At 37.7% G+C, this 20,370-nt stretch overlaps 1 protein-coding gene across 13 annotated transcripts in view; it reads right to left on the bottom strand.

Annotated features, from left to right (window-relative positions):
- The window catches only part of RBFOX2 (RNA binding fox-1 homolog 2), a 202,265-nt gene that overhangs the window by 9,964 nt on the left and 171,931 nt on the right, over window positions 1-20,370 (bottom strand). For 2 of the 13 annotated variants that reach the window (XM_088141067.1, XM_088141075.1), the window contains 7 exons: window positions 17,915-17,975; window positions 14,819-14,872; window positions 14,603-14,695; window positions 13,352-13,484; window positions 11,785-11,828; window positions 10,052-10,091; window positions 7,558-7,600 (listed from right to left, as the gene is read on the bottom strand). In XM_088141067.1, the coding sequence (XP_087997193.1) occupies window positions 7,558-7,600; window positions 10,052-10,091; window positions 11,785-11,828; window positions 13,352-13,484; window positions 14,603-14,695; window positions 14,819-14,872; window positions 17,915-17,975 (468 nt within the window). Of the gene's footprint in view, window positions 1-1,439; window positions 1,507-7,557; window positions 7,601-7,819; window positions 7,830-10,051; window positions 10,092-10,303; window positions 10,579-11,784; window positions 11,829-13,351; window positions 13,485-14,602; window positions 14,696-14,818; window positions 14,873-17,914; window positions 17,976-20,370 lie in introns of those variants that run through there. The other 11 variants (XM_088141078.1, XR_015796198.1, XM_088141068.1 and 8 more) reach the window with 11 other exon arrangements.

The following is a 20,370-nucleotide window of genomic DNA, read 5'->3' as shown; positions in this document are numbered from 1 at the left end:
ACAATCTCTTAGTGACGATGAATAAAGATTCCTCTGAAACTCAAAAAAGACTCATACTCATTCAGTGAGCCAGTCTAGGTTGGCTCACTGAAATATACTGTTTTACCTTCTTTGTATTTTCTATTATTTCAGACCCAAGTGGAATTATCAAGCACTGGAATCAGCCATAAGGGTATAAAATCCAGAGAAGTGATTTTCTCCTTCCTTAATACTTGTATCAACCATTAATAGTTGTTGTATCAAGTAATTGTAATTACCATTTCAAGTGTCTGGCTTTTATTTGCTTTACTGAGTTCTGTAGAGGAGGAACTGGGAATTAAAATGCAGATGTGTTCATGGTATGGAACAGATTTTCCATGAATGTAAACTAAGTATGAACACAGTGTTATCTTCTCTCTATCCAGCTATTACATGACAGGGAAATCTATAGCAATTACTATAGAATATAGAGGTTCCTTTTCTTTTCTTTTTTAAAGGAAAGAGATCTTAAAATGTTTAACCTTAAGAGGTTTTTTTAGAGAGGAGGAAGGGGAACTTTCCCCAGATTTTTTCAGATTTACTTAGCAATGGTAGACTTACAGGGTTCTGAAATTAGCCACCATTTCAAACGCCCTCCTGTCACAAAACGAAGAACTGTTCTGTTGCTTCTCCTTGTGACTGTCTCTATTCTGACTTTGTTTAGCATTTTATTAATCTCATTCTACTGATTATTAGTAACTGAAAAAGAATTTTATAGCAAGGAGCTTTGCTACAGCAAAGCTTCAGACATACTGGCATCCCTTTTCTTGATTAAAAAAAAATCCAGATTGCAGAACTTTCAACACATCTGATATTCAGGCATATTCATCTTTGTCTTTGGCAACATTGATTGCTGAGCAGCTTGTCTCATAACGTGCCCAGTGTGCTCCATTCCCAACATAATTTTTTAAATTTGACATTTGAGATAATCAGCTGAGTTCAGCCCAACTGTGAATATGAGGACAAGATGCAGTTTGAAACTAAAGATGTTTTTCCCATTTAAGTCTTTTTAACTTGCATTTCTTGTAAAGAAAAAAAAGGACTGGAATTGGGGTGGGAAATGGTGTCACATTTATTAATTAAATTAAAATGAAAACAAAACTAAGCATGCTGACATTTGGAACTAAAAAACAACCAGCAAAGTCACCACGTTCAGACTCATATTGGCTAGTTCTATCTATCCCAGCATTCTCTTGGGACAGCAGTCTGCCCTAGGCTCTACCACAAGCTCAGTGAAGTACACAGCCTCAATTACTAGAGCGTGCAGCCACAACGACCTGCTATTACATAAACAGTCAGTCACCACTGGAGTTAACATTCCAAATCTTAAACAATTCCCATGTACCCCAGAATAAAAAAGAAACCTCCCACCCTAGCCCTGTCCCACACCACAAATGTTAATAATTATAACAAGCAATAACCCATCTGTTATATCAGAGAAGGGAACAGAGACTCCACTGAGAGATTTAGAGCAAGATGTTAACATTTCTCAGCTGGCTGCACAATAAGCAACAACAACAAAGGAAAAATAATTCATTGGAAAAATGAAGTTAAAAATAGCTGATGTGTATTTTGGGGTAAGCATGCACGGATACAGATGTGAAATTGTTAATAAAAATGGATGCTGCTTATACATGAATGATTGCATCTATGGGATGTGAACCTTGCAATGTTTTTTGGATCTGTTCACAGAACATGTTTAACTGGGTCAAGGGAGAGCTGTACAAATACCTTAACCCAGGCAACTAACTATGGAAATGAACTCAGTGGGGTTAGGGTTAAGCCTGAGGCTAAACTAATTGCCAACAATCAAGCCAGTTGGATCACCTATTCCTTCTTTTTCTATGACCTCTCATCTTTTTACTGTTTGGCCGTCACAACCACACAGGGATGAAAAGGGAGCAGAAAGAGATTGGGATGGAATGGTTCCTGTGTCTATCATAATGCCAATCTCCATCAAGATACTGTGTGGGCTTTCTCCCCTTTTCAGTAAAAAGAAAAGAGAGGGAGAGGAGAGGGAGAGGGAGAGAGAGAGAGAAGCATATAATATCAGGTGGCTAAGCGAACTTATAAAATGATTATTCCCAGGCACTGGCAATTATGCACTGCTGGCACATGGGATGAGTCAGTTAAGGGGAGCAGCTGACTTCAGCACCATGTCACCTGAACATGTCCATTAGATGTGCAATAAATTAAACCAAGAGATGGGATCAAAACACACCCCTGACAAAACAACATGGACATTTAATTATATGAATGGATGATGCCTGCTTGAAAATTTAGCAGGTCAACTTCAGCTAGGCTAACAAAAAGCATAATGTATGCTCATTTCTTCCCCAACCTACACGAGCTTTAGACGTACATGAAACAGATATATAGCGACTTATAATGTCTACAATTCCCACAGCTTTGGCAGAATTGATTTTCCTACTAACTCGCACGTTTTTTCTCCCCTTTCCTGCCTCCCATCTGTTTTATATTTCTCTGTATCCAATCAAATAGTATTTAATTCACTACAGACTATTCTAGAATTTAGCATGCTCTTGTCAATCAGTAAGAGACAGATCATGACCAACTGTTTCATATTTATCTGTAGCTGGACAATAAAACCTACATTTCAAATCATATCATATTTGTGCCAGATGCCCCAAATTTCAATTATTCAGACTTTCATTTTTCACCTTCAAAAGCAACATACAGGCAAGGCAAACCTGAGCATCTCTTGCAAACAGGTAGGAGGAAGAGGTTACTGCAATGTGGCAGTGATCAAGTTATCAGCAATGGCAAGATAAAGGGAAGAGCTCTTCACTGTATAGCTGTCTACTTCAGTGCAGGGCAATAAATTAGAACAAGGACTGTCCAAGTGCTGCTCTAGCCACAGGGGAAGATGGAGATTAGTTTCATTCATTTTGTCTGGAATTCATTTAAGCTTGATGTGTCTCAAGTGCTGCTATAAGTGTCTTTTATTAACCTCTCCCCATCATATGTAGACAAGAAGAGACCTACAATATGCGACAGGTTTCCTATTTGTATTCTGAGCACAATGTTAGACAAGCACTAAAGTGAAACCTACTGCTCTTCCCAGGCCCCGCAAGACAATGGAAATAGTAGGTATCAAGATAAACTATAAACAAAAATACAGCAAAACATATCTGATTTTTATATATTCCAATAAATGGATCATGGCTTAACTGTTTTTTTCAATAATGCACAAGCTTAACAGATATGTTCCTTGTTGAGGAGCAACACATTTTCAATGGAGAGGGTGCTGCATTTTTTGTCATGTTAACTTGTATCTTCTAAGTTACAGGTGCTGCCACCTGTATGTTAGATTAATGCATCCCCTGGTTGGCTAAGGCCATCTGCAAGATGACTTGTGTTCAGTAAATTCATTCTTTACTGGGGGATGGTCCTACTTGCCTTGAAGGAGACAGAAGAATATCTTCTCCTCAAGAAGCCATTGCTGGACACTACTGTTGGATAATTTTTGGTCTCCAACCTTCCCTTTTGGGATAAGGTTGTGGAAAAGATGGTAGGTCTTCAGCTCCCAAGGGCCTAGGATGAAGTAGATTATCAGGAACCTTTTCAGTTGGGTTTCAGGCCTGAGTACAGTACTGAGACAGCATTGATTACATTTGTGAATAGCAAATTGGCAGAATTGGGATAGGTGTGTTGCGACTGTTCTGCTTCTACTTGACCTCTCAGCAGTTTTTGACACCTGATCGTTTTATCTTTCTGGAGAGTCTCCAAGGATTTGCAGAGGTGGGAGGGTGTTAAAGCTGTAATACTCCTTTTTCCAGGATCTGTTCTAGTTGGTGTTTGTGAAGGGGGAAAGTTTGATCCCAAGGTTCCTGTTTTACAGGGTACCTTAAGGTTCAACACTTTCCAACTCCTCTTTAACATTTACATGAAGCTGCTGGGCAAGCATGAGGGTCAGGCACCATTAATATGCAGATGATATCCAGTTGCAAATCTTGACCTAATAATAATGCGATATTGTCAAGGTTCTCTCTCTGTGCCTGGAGGCTGTTAGGGTCTGGATGGAGAGGGAGAGGAAGAGGTTTAGGCTTAACTGAATGGTTGTGAATTCAGGAACCCTCCATTTCCTGGGAATGTCCATGTTTAGTTCCAGATAGGATTACATTTTCCCAGGAAGAATTGGTGCATAAATTTGAGGATCCTCTTGGACTCATAGCTCTTGCTTAAGGAGCAAATGGCAGCCATGGCCTTGAGGGGCTTTGCAGATTCATCTGGTATGCTAATTTCACCCTTTCTTGGGTTGAAAGGTTTTTCTCTTGGTCACTCAAACCTCAGTCACCTCCAGTCTGGATTACTGCCATGAGTTCTACATGGAGCTGCTTTTGAAGATGATTTGGAAGAAACAGCTGGTCCAGAATGTGGTATAAACTGCTTTGCCTGTGTGCTGCACTGGTTATCAGTTGGCTTCTAGATGTAATTTGAGGTGTTGATTGTCACATATAAGGCTCTTTGTGACTCAGGGCCTAGACAACTAAGGAATTGTCCTTCTCTGACTATCTCCTCCCATCTTACAATATGTATCTATTATAACACTGAATATCACCTAGAGTTGCTACAGCAATTGAGGTAGCTTATAAATTGATAAAATAAACTAAACTTTAGAAATATATATGTCAAATGGTAATTATAGAAATGCCAGTAAATTAGAGAGTTTATTTTATATAACGTGGGGATCCTGTGGCCTTCAAGAAGTTGGTGAAAACTTCACCAGTCCAGGAAATACGGTCAATGGCGAGTTGTATTGTAGTAACTTGTGGAAGACACAGCTTCCAAATCCCAGTACCAAAACTTTAAAATTGAATAATCATCTGCTAAAACAAAGATCAACATTTATGGATACAAATGGAAAGATTCTAGGTTCAATCAAATTACATGGCTCCAGAATTGTTTTTATACTTATATTCCTATCATCATAGGGAAATATATAGACAATTAAAAGTTTATAGAATTCATAAGATTACTTTTATAGAATTAACTTGAAGAATAAAAACTCAGTTCCCTTCCTTATATTCTATATTACTAGCTTTCTTTACAGTGATACTTTAAACAAGCCTTCTGCTTTTCGAGGCATGCCAATATATTGGATTTCAATTTAAATAATCCCTCAGCCAGCAGGGAATTAGGGGAGTTGAAACTTCATACATAAAAGGACCTTGCTGAGAGTTTCTCTTTTTGCTCTTAAATAATGGCCAGAGCTTCATTCCAAGATGCAAGTTGGACAAAATATGTTTGCTTTTCCATACACGTAGTCCTGACCTTGCCAGAACATTTGCTCCTGAGTGACAAATATATAATGCTGGAAAGGATGAATTTCTACTTTATTTGCAGGTGCTGATTCATAAACTTGTTTCTGCTTCAATGTATGAATTTTTAAAAACTATTATAAATCCTAACATGTTTGGAAGTTTTTCCTCCAAAGTACTGAGTGAACATTAATCCCAAATACATACTTTTAACACCATAAGATATATGTTTAGGAATTTTTAAGTATACCACCAAATTGTAGGGTTTGGGACAGTAGGTTCAAAATTAGAAAGAAAGAAAGAAAGAAAGAAAGAAAGAAAGAAAGAAAGAAAGAAAGAAAGAAAGAAAGAAAGAAAGAAAGAAAGAAAGAAAGAAAGAAAGAAAGAAAGAGGGAGAGGGAGAGGGAGAGGGAGAGGGAGAGGGAGAGGGAGAGGGAGAGGGAGGGGGGGGAGGATCTCATCTATTTTCCAATAATAGAACATGGATTGAAAGTTCGTAAAGCATGAAAAAGTAAAATTCTTGAGAATAAACTGAAGATTATATTTCTATATCTATAAATAACAGCAAGAATTCCTCTTATTGTAGCAACTAGAAAATTATCCTGCGGTCACAATTATTGCTACTGATCATGTTTCTGATCTGTCAGTTTTTGTCCAGGGAAGACCAGGTCACAGAGAAAAATGTTCTGAGAGAACTAGCTTAAGCCATATTTATATGCAGCATTTAAACTCTTCTGGGAGACTAAATTTCATTTATGAGGCTTTTTCTTCAGATTGATACATTTTTGAGCTGCAACCCTGACAAATCAAAGCCCCAGTATTAAGTTGACAAAAATATTCTGCCACAGTGTATGAAAATTGCCAGAGCATTCTTATTATATTGTGAAAACACTCCAAAATATCCACTACCCTAGTGGCTGAATCTTAGCAGAGGAGAAATGAAGTAGGGGAGATGTCCTAGATAGTGTTTCCAATAGAACAGAATATATGTAGCTCAGGGTTGTACTGTGAAGTCCTTGGTGCTCTCTGAGTTTGGTTGTTTGCTTGCAGACATTTCATTACCTGACTAGGTAACATCATCTGTACTAGTGAGGGTGGGGTTTTCTCCCTGTTTATATACAGTAGCTTGCCCTGCCAATGTTGATGGAGGTGTGGTTTTCTCCTTGGTAGTTCCGACTTGGCAGAGTCGGATAAAGAGTTGGGTATTTCAAACTTGGTAGAGTTGGGTAATGAAATGTCTGCAAGCAAACAAGCTCAAAGAGCACTAGGGACTCCACAGATGGTTTTTCTTCTATCGCAAGCAAGGTAGGGGGGAAAAGAAGATTGGGAGAAGCCAAGATGTGGTCTAAATTTCCCCCCTGGTTTAGCGATATGGTGGAGAGTTGGGGAGAGCAAGGCTTGGAATCTCACAGAACTGAGCTTCTCCACATACTAGTTGGCTTCCTTTAGGGGCTTTCTATGCTGGAAACTCAGAAACAGCTGGACTTGCAAGCTGGAGAGAAAAATGGATCCAGAATCAGAGTTCTCCCTTCAAGGCTGAGGTCCAATGTCTGACTTCAAAGTGTCTAGTGACCCTTAGGACGCTGTCTCAAAGTCTGCAGCATTGTTTCAAAAGTAATCTAATATACTCATACAGAGTAACTTGTAAAGACCTGTAGTTTTGTTCTGGGCCATGCTGCCTCACATCCATGAGACATTATCATGACACTGTATAGTCTGCCTTGTCTAGAGGGTACTATCTTGACATTACTTATTATTGTTGAGAATTTATTTCAGAAAATAGTTGTGAGTGAATGGTTTTGGTATTTTTTTAAAACTCTGCAATTAAAAGTGTTCACTTCTGTGCTTCTCTACAACAGATGATTTATTTTTAAAAGCAGAATGCATAGCAACAGGATTCCCAAGCTTTCTTTTAAGATGGCTAGCATATATGCTCCTTAGAAAGTATGGATAAGGAACACAAAAGAAAAAAAAAACCCACATGCTTGTATTACGCTTGTCATGTACACAAAAGTTTTTCCTAGTTTGCTTCCTATGTTTAGAAGAAAAATCCTATATGTTATGGGATTTGTGCAGCACTGAGACAAATGGGAGTTCTGATCGCATGCTCGCAAACATATGTTGGCCTTTTATTTTTCTTTTTAAAAAGACTCTGTTCCCATCTCTAATTGGAACTGTTAGTATTAATTCAATTTTTTTCTTTATCCCACTGCAATCCACAATCTGATTGGTTGGCAGGTCACACTGGCACTCCTACCTGAGGTATTTTAGCGCTAATGATTGGTTCCTGTAAGACTATTCTATAACAGAACACAGGAAGAGCAATTCAAAAACACAGCTGTGGAGGGAAACCATCAGACACAAAAAAGCCCAGCGAAGGGCTTACCAGCCTTTTCTTTCCTTAGGATGCAAGCACATGTTTCACAGAAAGGTTTGGTCCTTTAGGATAGCTGCTTTTGTGAAATAAATAAACCACACTAGAAGAACCTGTGATCAAAGCTGTTACTCCCCACACCTACCCTCTGCACCCTGGGGCTGCATTTTTAATGCCAGAGAGCAATAAATCTTTAGCATGGAAATAAAGTAGCTAGGGATGTTTGCCCCAGAAAAGAAAAAGGAGACAAGGATAGGAAAAAAAAATAGAAAAGCAAAAGATGTAAGAGGAATCTGAGACCACTATTTTCTCTTTCTAGCTTCATATACTCTCAGTTCCATAGATTGCCATTAACTTGGTTTCATGAGAATGACTTTGTTTAAACCTTCCTTCATTCCAGTTTTTAAGAAACCTTCCTCTATTTCTAGCATAGCTACACATAGCTGAGGCTTTCTTCATTCCTCCCACAATAGTGATTTTCCCACAGAGGCAGCAAAATGAATTGCTGGTGAATTATTATGGAGAAACAGCACCCATTTGATTCATGCCAATTAAAACAGCAGAAAGCAGATGGCTTAGAAGTTATGATTGAGATGTCACCACTACAGTTCATTTCCGTTAGCAACGAAAAGCAATGGAGAAAGTTTGGTTCATCTGCTTTGAGAGATGAATTTATTCTCACCAGTCTCAAAGAATGACATATCCATTTGAATATTAAAAGCAATATAATTCTAGACCTTAAGAAAATATCAAGAGTATTTTGCAATAGGTGATGATGTGATGATGCCACACTCCCCATATTACTCCTTCATACTAGAGGAGTAAGTTGGGGAATTACCCAGCTGGACACTTCTCTTATTATATTGCATTAAAATGCAGCACAAAGGATGTCATCCATTTGCTTATATTCTCATTGCATCTCCTCTGTATGAGATAATAATTCGGCAGTGCGGGGGGAAGGGGGAAGCGTAGCCATTTTTCTGTTTTTCTACACAAATTACATAATGAAATCTGAACAAGGTAGAAAAGTGCACAAACAATTCTTACAACTTGAAATAGAATAGTAATAGTTCTGTTTATAGGCAGAATATCTTCCTAACTTGCTGTATCTAGCTTCTGCAAGGGAAACATCTTTTTAAGGCTCATAAAAACTGATAAAGACTAGAAGCAAGTGAAGGTTGCCCCACTTATTATCTAGAATGAATTTCAATAATTATATGCCTTTTAAAATGAAATTACTTTCTCTAATAGTCAGTATATGACATTCACTATAATATCACCACAAAGATTCTGTCTCTGCTATCTCTGTCCACTGACTTCACAATAAGAATTATATGTTAAATTAATTTAATGAAAAGTTTTATTGTCAGCTGGTATTTTAGCTTATCTAGGAAATATATAAGATATTCTTTATTTACTGTGCTTTTGACCACCAAATAACCACCGATGGCTGGGCAGTAAGCAAATAGTTCTTCAGTGTCCATGTGCTGACTTAGAGCTTACATGTGTTAAATTCTAGATCTTGCCTAATTTGATGCCTTTCAGATGTGTTGGACTGCAATTCCCATAAATGCCAGCCAGCATGGGCATGGCCAAAGTCAGTCCAATCTGGAAGACATCAATCAGGGGAAGCCTGGTATAAGGACTGCTGTGAACTAGACCAGCTGATTCAGAAAGTACAAGAAAATACCCTTTTAAACTAAATTTTTTGACTCAAGGCAATTGTGGAGAACAAAGTAAGGACATGAAATATGTATGGTCCCATTTAGGAGATAAAGTGTCAAAATGCTAAAAAAATAATTATTTATTATTTATTCATTTACTCTTGGGTAAAATATTTAACATGCTGCAAGAGGCCTACAAATTCACCTTTATATGTTTGTGGACCTTGAGTTCCTTAGACTTCATTCCTTACATAAATTAAGCTTTCAAAAGATCTCAAGAGGAGAAAGGAAAGGGATAAAGGAAAGGAAGGATCTGAGGCAAGATCAGCCTTCTCGTTTTGAGTATCCAATTATGCCAATTAAAAGGGTAATGATGGAAATTTTAATTTGTTAATTGTATCTCAGGCTGATTAGTACTACACCGTACCTTTGTGAAAAGAACACTCAGTATTTTGAACCTGGCAATGGTCAGAAAACCCAGCTCAGGTCTGCACCCAGGGTCAAGTGCAATAACAGAGAAACATGCTTGCATTCTTTAATATATAATATGTATATATATCCACAGGGAAGAAGAAAATTAAAGAAAATTATATTTGGAAACACAAAACTAAACCAAAAACATCATCATCATCATCATCATCAACAACAACAACAAAAAAAAAGGCTGGCTTGTCATGGGTTGGAGATGAGAAGTCTCCAGTGTATGTACTTACATAGAGGTCAGCACCGTAAAATCCGTCCTGGTAAACCACACTGCAGAAAATCCACACAAAAACAAAACAAAACAAAAAAACAAAACAAAAACAAAAAGAACAGAAAACACATTCCGGTTATTGAGGACGGCAGCATGCACATGCATTTTACACAGGCAGGTGATGTATGAATCCATAACCTGGGCTTTCGGGCAGGAGCAAATCAGCAGAGTTTGTGTTTGTGCACGCACACTAGACAGCTCCATGTCATTCTTCATGGCATGCAGGTGGGCAGGGCAGAAGGGGAGACAGTATGCAAAGGGGGGATGGGGAGAAAACAACCTTTATGCTGTACAATAGAGTGTTTTTTTTTTTAAATAATGCCTTGAAGAAGAGAAGTACGACTTGAGAAACCTCGACTCTAGTCATTAACCTGGAAAGGCTTTAATTAACCCTCTAAACAAATGAATCAACTGGTTTTCATGTAACGGGCTCCAAGTAGAACAAGCAAGGTCATTGGGAGTAGTTCATCCAGTGCTGTAGTCCACCTAGATCAAAAACACACCAAAAGTTCTGTATTCGTCTGCATCTTGCAGCCTTGTGTGATCACTTCTGATATCCATACATCACCCATTTTGCTTTTTTTTTTTTTTTTAACATTAGACATGCAATAAGTTTTGGCTGATCACACAAGCATGCAAAGTATTATTATTTAGCATCTAAAAGTATTGATTCAGAGTAAAAATCCAAAAATCATTCAATTCTGATCAAAGTAACCAAAAATAAATGTAATAAAAATACCCACAATGCATTGCTTTCACAAGCAGAGATCATGAGCTAAAACGGTTAGGTAACTGATCAAGGCTGCAGAACTGGAAAATAAGAAAGTGGGTTCCCTGGGTGGACAGTAATGATACATTCTACAGAGAGACCAGCACCTAGCTCTCTTTTGAATCTAACAGCTACTAAATAGCTTGTTCTAGCACATCCAGAAAGAAATGAACTGTGAAATTACAACTTATTTCATAGAGTAATAGGGCTGTTGTGTTGATAGGGCAAAAGATCAGGGAAAGATAAGAAAGGAAAAGAGAGCTTGCCACAGCCCTGGTTATGAATGCATGCTTTGCACAGCTTTCGGTAACTTTATTCATTTGATAGATGAATGCTAAATCACTCATATTAAAAAGCATTAGTTCCCCATATATGAGAGCCTTGTGTGTATGTATCTGGCTTACCAGTTAATGTTATCACAGGCTAGGAGACAATATTACTTGTATTTTTTTTTCCATATGCCAACTGGAGTGCAAAATGATGCCAAGCTTCTCTCACACTGATCAGAACACACCCACCTATAGGAAGTTACAAACAACAAGGCTAGGATAGCTTGGCTGTAAATTTGCTTTATAATAATCAAATTTCTACAGTGATGCAGGCTTATGTTATTAAACTAATCATGCAGCATCACACTCCACTTCAATTTTGAACTACAAAAACATAGCTGATAAGCATAAGTATACTCAGTGACACTTTACTACAGGAAAGTGATGTCAATTCAGCAGGGAGAGGTATGCCATATATAAGACTGATTACAGTGGGGAGGCAAAAATAGGGATCTTTCTTCATTGGTGTTTTGAGTTTATCAACCCCATCTTGTTAATTTGGTAAGTTTGTAAGATGAATTTCAGAGATTTTGCAGTTTACATAAATATCTCCTTTCTTGCCACTGATCACTTGGAGAAGATATAAACACTTACTTGTATTTTCTTGCTTTGCAATGAAGCTTCCTCTATAGCATGTACTAAAAAAGCATGAACCACCAAACCAAATTGGTACTAGACCACAACGAATCCAAAAATCTTCTGCTCTAAATGGTCCAGTTATGACATAAGATACATAGCATACAAGGGTACAGGTTGCTTTCAGTTATTTCCTCATCTCTGAACTACATATTTAACTTGACTGTGTAAAGGTAAAGGGTTATCCTGAGGACCATTTTTGAGAGGAGATCATGAAACTGTCCTCAACTGAAATGTTCAATTGAAATCTCATTGGGATTCTAAAAAATGCACCTCCAGTGAACTAGGTTTTTTTTCTAGAAATATGTTAGCTGTTACTATTAGGGATAATTACAACAGAATGATGTCTTTATAACTTATTATATCTGGGTATCAACCATTAGATATAAAATGGTATTCCACAAATGCTATGTGATTCATGGAAGCTATTCTAATGAACTATCACAGCAATTCTCCCTATACAAATCATGGAGGATGCTGCACGAAGATACTTGTTGCTTTATATGGTAGAACCATAAAATATGTTTATACAAACCATGGGAGAAGGGGGGGGGGTGTAAAGAAAATAAGTATCCAGTAACTGCACAGTGTTTGTAGTCTTAAATGGTAGGCTGTTCAGTTATTAAGATGTTACAACTGATCTATCATGATCTGGAGTATTTCAGTAAATAATCCCCCCTATTAATGTGTACTTCTAATTAAAAGAGAAGAGAACCAGAATCCAACTGTCTCTTGGTATCTTCCTTTCTGCTTAGATTTCTTCCAAGAAAGACTGGACTCTAAGAAATAAGGTGCATTTTTAGATGCAAATGAAATCTTAGAACTGAAACTGGCAACTGAGGTACTGGAATCTTGTCAGTCTTGAAAACATGCTTAAAAAATAAAACAACCAACACCTTTGAAATAAGAGCAGCTTCCATGCTACTGAAACAGTCATAATCTAAGGAAGCAACTCTACATATGATATAGTGCTATCCTGGTTTTGGTTTTTTATTCTAGTTTAAACAAAAACTACTCTTTATTACATATCTGCTCAATCTTTGTTTTAACCCTTCTCAAAATATCTCTAATCAAGAAAGCAAAACCATTGTGGGTAGCTGTCTGTTCTATTCTGGCCAATTTACAGACAATGTATGATGAAGCTAACAAGCAATATTTGTCAATCCTGGGTAACTCAATGAAATTGGACTTCAGAGAACAAGAAGTGGCTTCACTCCACAGACTCTACACCTTTTAGGTAACTCTCTTTTTAAGAATATTCCTCCACTAATTCCAGATTATTTTGTGCTGCCAAAATGTTATTACAAGCTAGAACAATTGGCATATTATTTTTGAACATTTTTTTTCACTGTTGGGTTGCCAATTTAATGTAAAGTTCTTTCTGGTCATAAATGTAAGTTTTTAGATTGCCTTTCCCAAGTATGACGGAGTGCAGAGTGTTATAGTGTTGGCACCTCCTGTCCCTATTTTCAATCCATTGAATGTCCTGTTCTGAAGATCACTGCTGGTGGCTTTCCATTCTTACCCTGGGTAGGCTGGGATGGCTGCTGGAGGTACTGCTCGTACTGCACCATACACTGTCCTTCCTCGTCCCCTCAGATGGGCTCCCCTAAATGCTGCTGCTGTGGTGGCTGCAGTTGGGTAAGGGAAGCTGGGTACTGTGAAGACAGACAGACAAGGAAAAATATGAGAAGAATCAGTTCCTCTGCCCAGTCTATTACAATCATATTTAACTAGACTTATACACAACTCCAGAGATGTGGAATGTTCCGCACCTGTCCTGCAAAGGAGCATGCTTAGAGCTCTGATGACCTCACATACCTCTTGCACATACATGGCCCTGAAGGAAAGGTAGGGTTGCAGAGAGGCCTGGCATGCAAGGGATTAATGCAGTGTCATGCCTTCTTCATCACAAACTGCAAACTATTTCCCCTTGTCCTCCACCCCATTTTGATAATGCCATGCAGTCTGGTTAGAAACAGTCTGAGAAGCGCAGAGAGTTACTACTAATACAGGAAGGTAACTCTTCCATTTACTTGGAATGGGAATGCTTAAAGTGCTCTGTCATGATATGCTTAAACTTGTGAACTAAGAATATGTGTATTATGTCTTTCTCCTTCCAACTCAGTCTTTTCTATCACATGTAATTTAAATATAAAGCAATCAAAACATCCTAATGAAGGCAGCCATAATCAATGATGAGGTGCCAGTTTACCAAGAGCCTACCTTCTGGCAAAGGTGACCATTAAGTGGTTCCATCTATATTGGGCCCTGTTTTATTACACATCATGCTGGAGTAAACTGGCTCAGGGCAAAATGATATTGAAACCTCAGAAGGTGGCTGGGAACACAACGCAATAAAGGGATATTTAGATGGCACCAGTCAGTCACAAGGCAAAATGAACCCAAGGTGCTTCTAGGAGCATGCCACAAGGGGGCCTGCAGTGGACCCACAGTTTAGTAGCATGAATAACATGTACTTTGGAATGCGGCCTGTTACATTGCTAAAACCAGGACAACTGGACCTTCCACATATGCTCCCTCCCTTATAGATTTATAGCAGCCTTATCACCTGGAGAAACCCTAGCCATAAACAGGCTTGTAAAACACATTGCAAGATGGAATGGGTCACCACCACTGCCCAAAGAAGTGGCATTTCTTTCTGTCAAGGCCCATCCTTTCAAGTACATATTATACAAACTGGAAAGTAGAGGGCAAACAGATCACTGTTTACTCAAGCACAGTAACAATACAGGGGCCAATAGGGGCTACTTACTGATTAAAGGAATGTAAGTGTTAATACCCCCCCTTCCTGACAGGGGCACTGCAGCGTCATTGCCCAGCGAGACATCTGCTTGAAAACTGGATGCTAATTTAGTTTTAAAAAGAATAAAAAATGTAAAAAGGTTATAAAGAAACAGTAGATTGAGAACATAAACAAACACCACTGCAGTCAAATGGCAGAAATGGAAGAATCAATATTAAATTCTACCTGCATATAATTCAGGACCATATACTGCTCCAACCACAGGGCTCAACTTCCAACCTGAAAAAATAAAGGCACATGTGAGCAGCTAGACCTTCCATCAGTGAGACAGCAAACAACGAAGTATGTACAGTATGTAGCCTAACTTCTAGTAATTATTACCTTACTTCCATACAGATGGTTCCTATGCATAAAAACAGGCTACATTTTCCTGATTTCTTGTGTTCTGGACATAAATAGAGGAGGAAGTACATATCACTAATGCTTTCTGACAAGTCCATGTCAATTCCTTCCTACAGTCTGAAAACAAAGCTTGTATTGCATTGTGTTTTTCTTCTTTTTCTTTTTAAAGGCTGTGGTTGTAGTGAAGGATCAAATGAAAATTTTGAAACCATATCAAAAGTATCCAGTAGGAATGCCCATGTTATTTATGAAATTAGAGCTTGAGATCTTTGAACTGATCTTTGAACATCAGTTAAGGAGAGATTCCACAATACTGAGCATATTGGTGAGCATCTGAAGGGAATGAGAGGGATGCCTATCTTAGAAGTCCTCATACATAAAACCAACTGTGAAAGGACTACAACCAAAGAACACAGTATAAACTTTGTGGGGTATATGATGTGTGATTATTACAATTTGCCCAGATTTGACCCTGGGTAATGCAAATGCATATACTAATCAAGAGACACTTCCTATTACTTTCTCTATCAAGACAATGAAACCTATAAAAAAAAACAGTAGCTAATCAAGTCAATAGGACTCAACAAAGAGCCTCCTGCAATGTGAATGGAGTTAAAAATAAAAGTGATGAAATGATCTGAGTTGCAACTGGGATGAATGAATACTGGAAGGAATATTTTAGAGATTTTATAACATGAGTATGATAATGGAATTGAAATGAATGCTATAAATGTTATTGTCCAAAAATGATGAAAAGAAAGTCATAAATATCCTGAGAATATTAAAAAATCTTAAAACTGCAGGTGTAGATTGTGAAACTAGACAAATGTTAAAATTGGGATGTGGCTTACTTATAGAGTAGCTGGGCAAGTTGTTTTAATGTGTTTGTGAAGATTGCATGTGCACCTGACAATTGGAAGAATGTTATTATTATTTCCCTATACAGAGGAAAAGGTAAGGAGAGTGAATAACAAAAATGACAAGAGTAGTTTGCTACATGTGCCTTGGAATGGGAAGGTGTTTGGCAGAATTCTCATTGAAAGGGAACTAGAATTGACAAGGAACAAAATTTGGGAAGTACAGCATGGCTTTATGCTGGGCAGGCAGTGTATGCACCAAATTTTTGTTCTTCAACAGATCATTCAGAAATGTATGAATGGAGAACATTTATAATATATTTACTGATTTAGAGAAATCATGTGACAAAGTGAATAGGCTTAAATAATGGAATATTTTTGTGTGATGAAGTTGATGATTGGTTGGTTAATGCAGTTAAGAGTAGTATATAATGAAAGAAGAGCAGGCCTGAAAATAAATGAATTGCATAGCAAATGGTTCATCATCAAGTAGAGTGTAAAATGGGGTGTGCCATCTCCTTGGTTTTTAATGTTTTAATAGATAAATTACACTTATGAAGTTAAAGTTGGGTTGATTGGGGACATGCATGTGTGTACTTTAGTATGCAGCTAATGCCATATTGTTAGTCAAGAACCCAAATGATTTGCAGTAAATGTTAGATCAAATGTATGAGGCAGAGAGGTGTACAGATTTGAAAATCCTGAACAATGAACAAAGCAGTTCTGTTTGACAGGGAAAATGGAATGAATAATTACAAAAATTAGAGCAAGTAGAGGAATGAATGTACCTTGAAGCATGTTTACTAAAGATGGGGAAATGGATGGAGAAATTTTAAGATGTACAAATGCTGACAGATGGTGGATAGCACATGGTCTGCTGAAGGGAATGAAATTTGTAAAAATAAGTGAAAATGGCTGTGTGTGGGAGTAATCTTCTGCACACTTATTATGTGGAAATGAGGGTTGGGTACACAAGGAGAAACAAATTAAACTGAATGCAGTGGGAAAGGGTTACTTAGAAAACATGTGCAGTAAGCTCTGTGATGAAGCAGAGTCAGTCAAGAATGAACAAGTAATGAATGAATGTGGAATGAGTACAAAAGTGAGTGAATAGTGCAAAAAAGAACTCTGAGGTTATTTGGCCTTGGGGAGAGAATGAATGAGGATTGAATCACAAAACAAATATATGAAAGAAGAATGAATGTGTTGAGAGGAAGAGGAAGCCCAAGAAAGATATGGTTGGATGTTGTCAAGAAGAGCCTCAAAAAAGGAAGAACTGAGAAATGGAAAGAATAGAGGCAATATATGAATTGGTGAAAGGACATGACAGAAACAAGGATGGTTTGCGAATATAGAAAGATATAGTGAGTGGTGTTTTAATTTCCTTTTACAATTAACTTCTGGCTTTAATTTATTTTGCCTATTTTTCTTCTTTTTCTGTACTTTATATGATGTTGCTACCCTAAAGGAGAATAGCATGATAGGTATGTATGCATATAGAAAAGCAAATTATGCAGATTGTTTTGTTTGTTTTTAAATCACAGACTGACTATTCTTTTCCCTATGGTTCAGAAGGTAGGATGCAGCCTCCCTATAAATGCAAGACCAATGTCAATGAACATATATATACATCCTTTGCCTATCTCTTCCAATCACTTCCAATTTTTAAAAGCTATATGGAGGCTGGTAAAGATGCTGAACCAGCAACCACCCAATAACCCTCTATCATTTGTACATGCATATCAGTTAGAGTGCAGTTGCTATGTATCAATAATAACAGAGACTTATGTTCTCACCAATTCATCAGTGAACAGGACCAAACATCTAAAGTGATTTCCTAAAGCTAGAATACTTTATCCATGTTTGAGGGCTCAAATAAGCGCCCTTCTTCTCAACATATTTTCAAGGAACGCTCTTCTACCTCCTGACAACCTCTTAAATAGTTCAATATCTATATATAAAGTACCAAGCTTTTCAAATTCTTCTGAAATATCAAACGAAAAACTTAATTCTTATGCCTGTAAGTGCTCCTCCATTCCTCAGCACCAGCACTTTGTCTTACCATTTGCATATGGTGTGACCATCTTCTTATTAGTCATTACTCGTGCAGTGGCATTATTAACCTAAAAATTAAAAGGGAAAAGGGAAGAGAGGGAAGGAAGCACAACACTTTAGAGAAAATGGTGGAAACCTTTCAGAATATTTTTTAGACAAAAAAGCTTTTAAAAATCAGCACATTGAAATTTACTTTTACAGATTGTCCCTAAATATTACAATTATAAGCATATCTAATTTTTGTATTTTAATTATGCATTGAAGAAAAGGCTAAAAAGAGTAGATTTTCTCAGGCATCCCTGCCAGGTTTGACTGCACTATTTAATGCTCACTGGTTCAAGGGCAAAAATTCCCCCATTGCTATTTTTTGTGCCCAGCTTGACTGGCATGAAACAGAAACAAAAACAACCTTGTCTTGTCCGTTAGTAGCCTTTCACTGAACTGCAGTTGTCTACTAATATTACAGAAAAGATCTGCTGCTATTTGGGCAGAAGAGCTTGAATTCCCAGGTGTCTTGGATTAAGCTGCTCTTCTTCTAAAGGACTTTGCATTCCAGAGCAGCACTGCTTGGCCTGTATCTCAGTTTTGGAGTACTCTGAGAGGCCATCAACCCCAATTTTCGCCAGTTGCTGACTTGTCAGGAGAAAAACGAACAGCATAAGAAATGTATGAAGTGTCTCCTGATTTTTTTTGTAAGTGTCCTCCACTCTCACTACTGAGCTGTTCATTGCTCAAGCTTTCTAAGCACTGCAGCAAATGAATGTTACAGCACAGATGATGCTAGTAAAACATTGGCAGTGTGGATAAAGCCAAACTATTGCAACCATGTGCCAAACACAGTCACAGAGTTCTTGCAGAGGGTGAAAGCAGAGATAGAATCAGTGACTTTTCAAAACTCTAGATCCAAATGAAGAAAAAGCCTCATTCTAATTTCAAGATCAAGAAAATAAAGTAGGATGGTTGAAATGCCCTCTGAACTTTAAAACAAAAGTGAGCTTGGGCAGGGAAGAAGGGAGCCTGGAATCTCATCACTCTTGTTTTAGCCCCCCCACCCCCCATATAAACATTACACATTAAAAAAAGAATGGGAAACAACAACAATGAGACTGATAGCATGCTGTTAAAACACACATAAAAAAGAAAAACAACAACAACAACAATTGATTAACGGGGATAGGGATGGGAAGAGAAGTCTCACAGACAATCATTAAGATGGAGCAAGTGCCTGAAATCAACTGCTACAGCAGAATGCAATACAAGCACTTAAAGGAAAAATGGGCAAAACCAATCAGAAACCACCAATCAGCAAAGACCAACAGCTATATTTAACCAAGTAAAGAAAAATGGCAAGTGAGGAAAGGAGAACAATCATAGGTCCAAAGAGAGGGAGTGCAGAAAAGAAATTGGGGGCAGGGGGAGATGGATAGGCAAAAATGAAAAGTGTATGGGTGCATTAATAAAACCAGCCAAAACTGGAGTTCAGTAACTCTGAGTAAGATGTGCAAGGAAAATTACTGGGAAGTCAGTAACCAAACAGCTCAGACTTAAACAAAATGGTATGTACATCCAAAATCCAGGTGGCATTACTTAACAGCATTGAAAATAAAAGGGTGGGAGGGAAGAAAAAGGAAAGGGGGGGACAACAAGTCAAATCACATTTTGTAGTGTTAATGTGAAATGGCAGATGGATTTTTTTTCTTTCTTAAATTTTTTGTTTTGCATAAAAGAAAATAAAAGAAGTAAGCTTCTCCTCTAGCACTTTGATTTCACTTACCGCCAACTCGTACCATCGCCAGCATTGTGTATAGTTACCATGGAAAGAGTGAGTCAAGTGAAGGGCCCTAAACACTAAACCATTGAAAAGGGAAATAAAACAAAAACAAAAACAAAAAAACAAAACAAAACAAAAAAGCAAAATATGCAGACATCTTACTCAAAACGGCGGCTTTAATTTTTTCCTTATATTTAGTAATTTTTTTCCTTTAAAAAGAAAGAACAAAAAGGGGCCAGTTAGCCTTCTATATGAGGGAACAGAAAATTCATCACTAAGGAGTTACCTCTCATCTAGGTAACACAAGCTGCTTGTGCTTATCACAGTCTACACTCATTGCTGAAATTAATTATGAATGCATATTTCTTAATTTGAAATCACATTTACATAGAATTTCAGTAGCTCAAGTTCTTCCTGATCTCGCCATCTACCCCATCCCAATATTAGTTTCACACTCATATGGAGGAGAACTGGCCTCTGAGTCAAGGGCAGATACTGGCTGCCCCCCCCTTCTTTCTTGTTAGATACCAAGTTACAAATGGGACTATGCTCATTTTGTTAGTTTTGATCTGGCTTGGAAATAGAAAGTCGGAGCCTCATTAACTGAAGCAAAGGAAAATCAAGATAGCAGAAGGGCAAAAAATTTGGAGTGTGTTGGAAACAAACTTAAGAGAAAGGAAAAAAAAAGACAA

This window comes from Python bivittatus, unplaced genomic scaffold (genome assembly GCF_059951505.1).
Source record: "Python bivittatus isolate LINGU-HERP-01145 unplaced genomic scaffold, Pbiv_v1 ctg000330_np1212, whole genome shotgun sequence".
Classification (NCBI taxonomy): Eukaryota; Metazoa; Chordata; class Lepidosauria; order Squamata; family Pythonidae; genus Python; species Python bivittatus.
The sequence above is the reverse complement of the archived record's forward strand: the minus strand, read 5'-3'. Positions and strand labels throughout refer to the sequence as shown.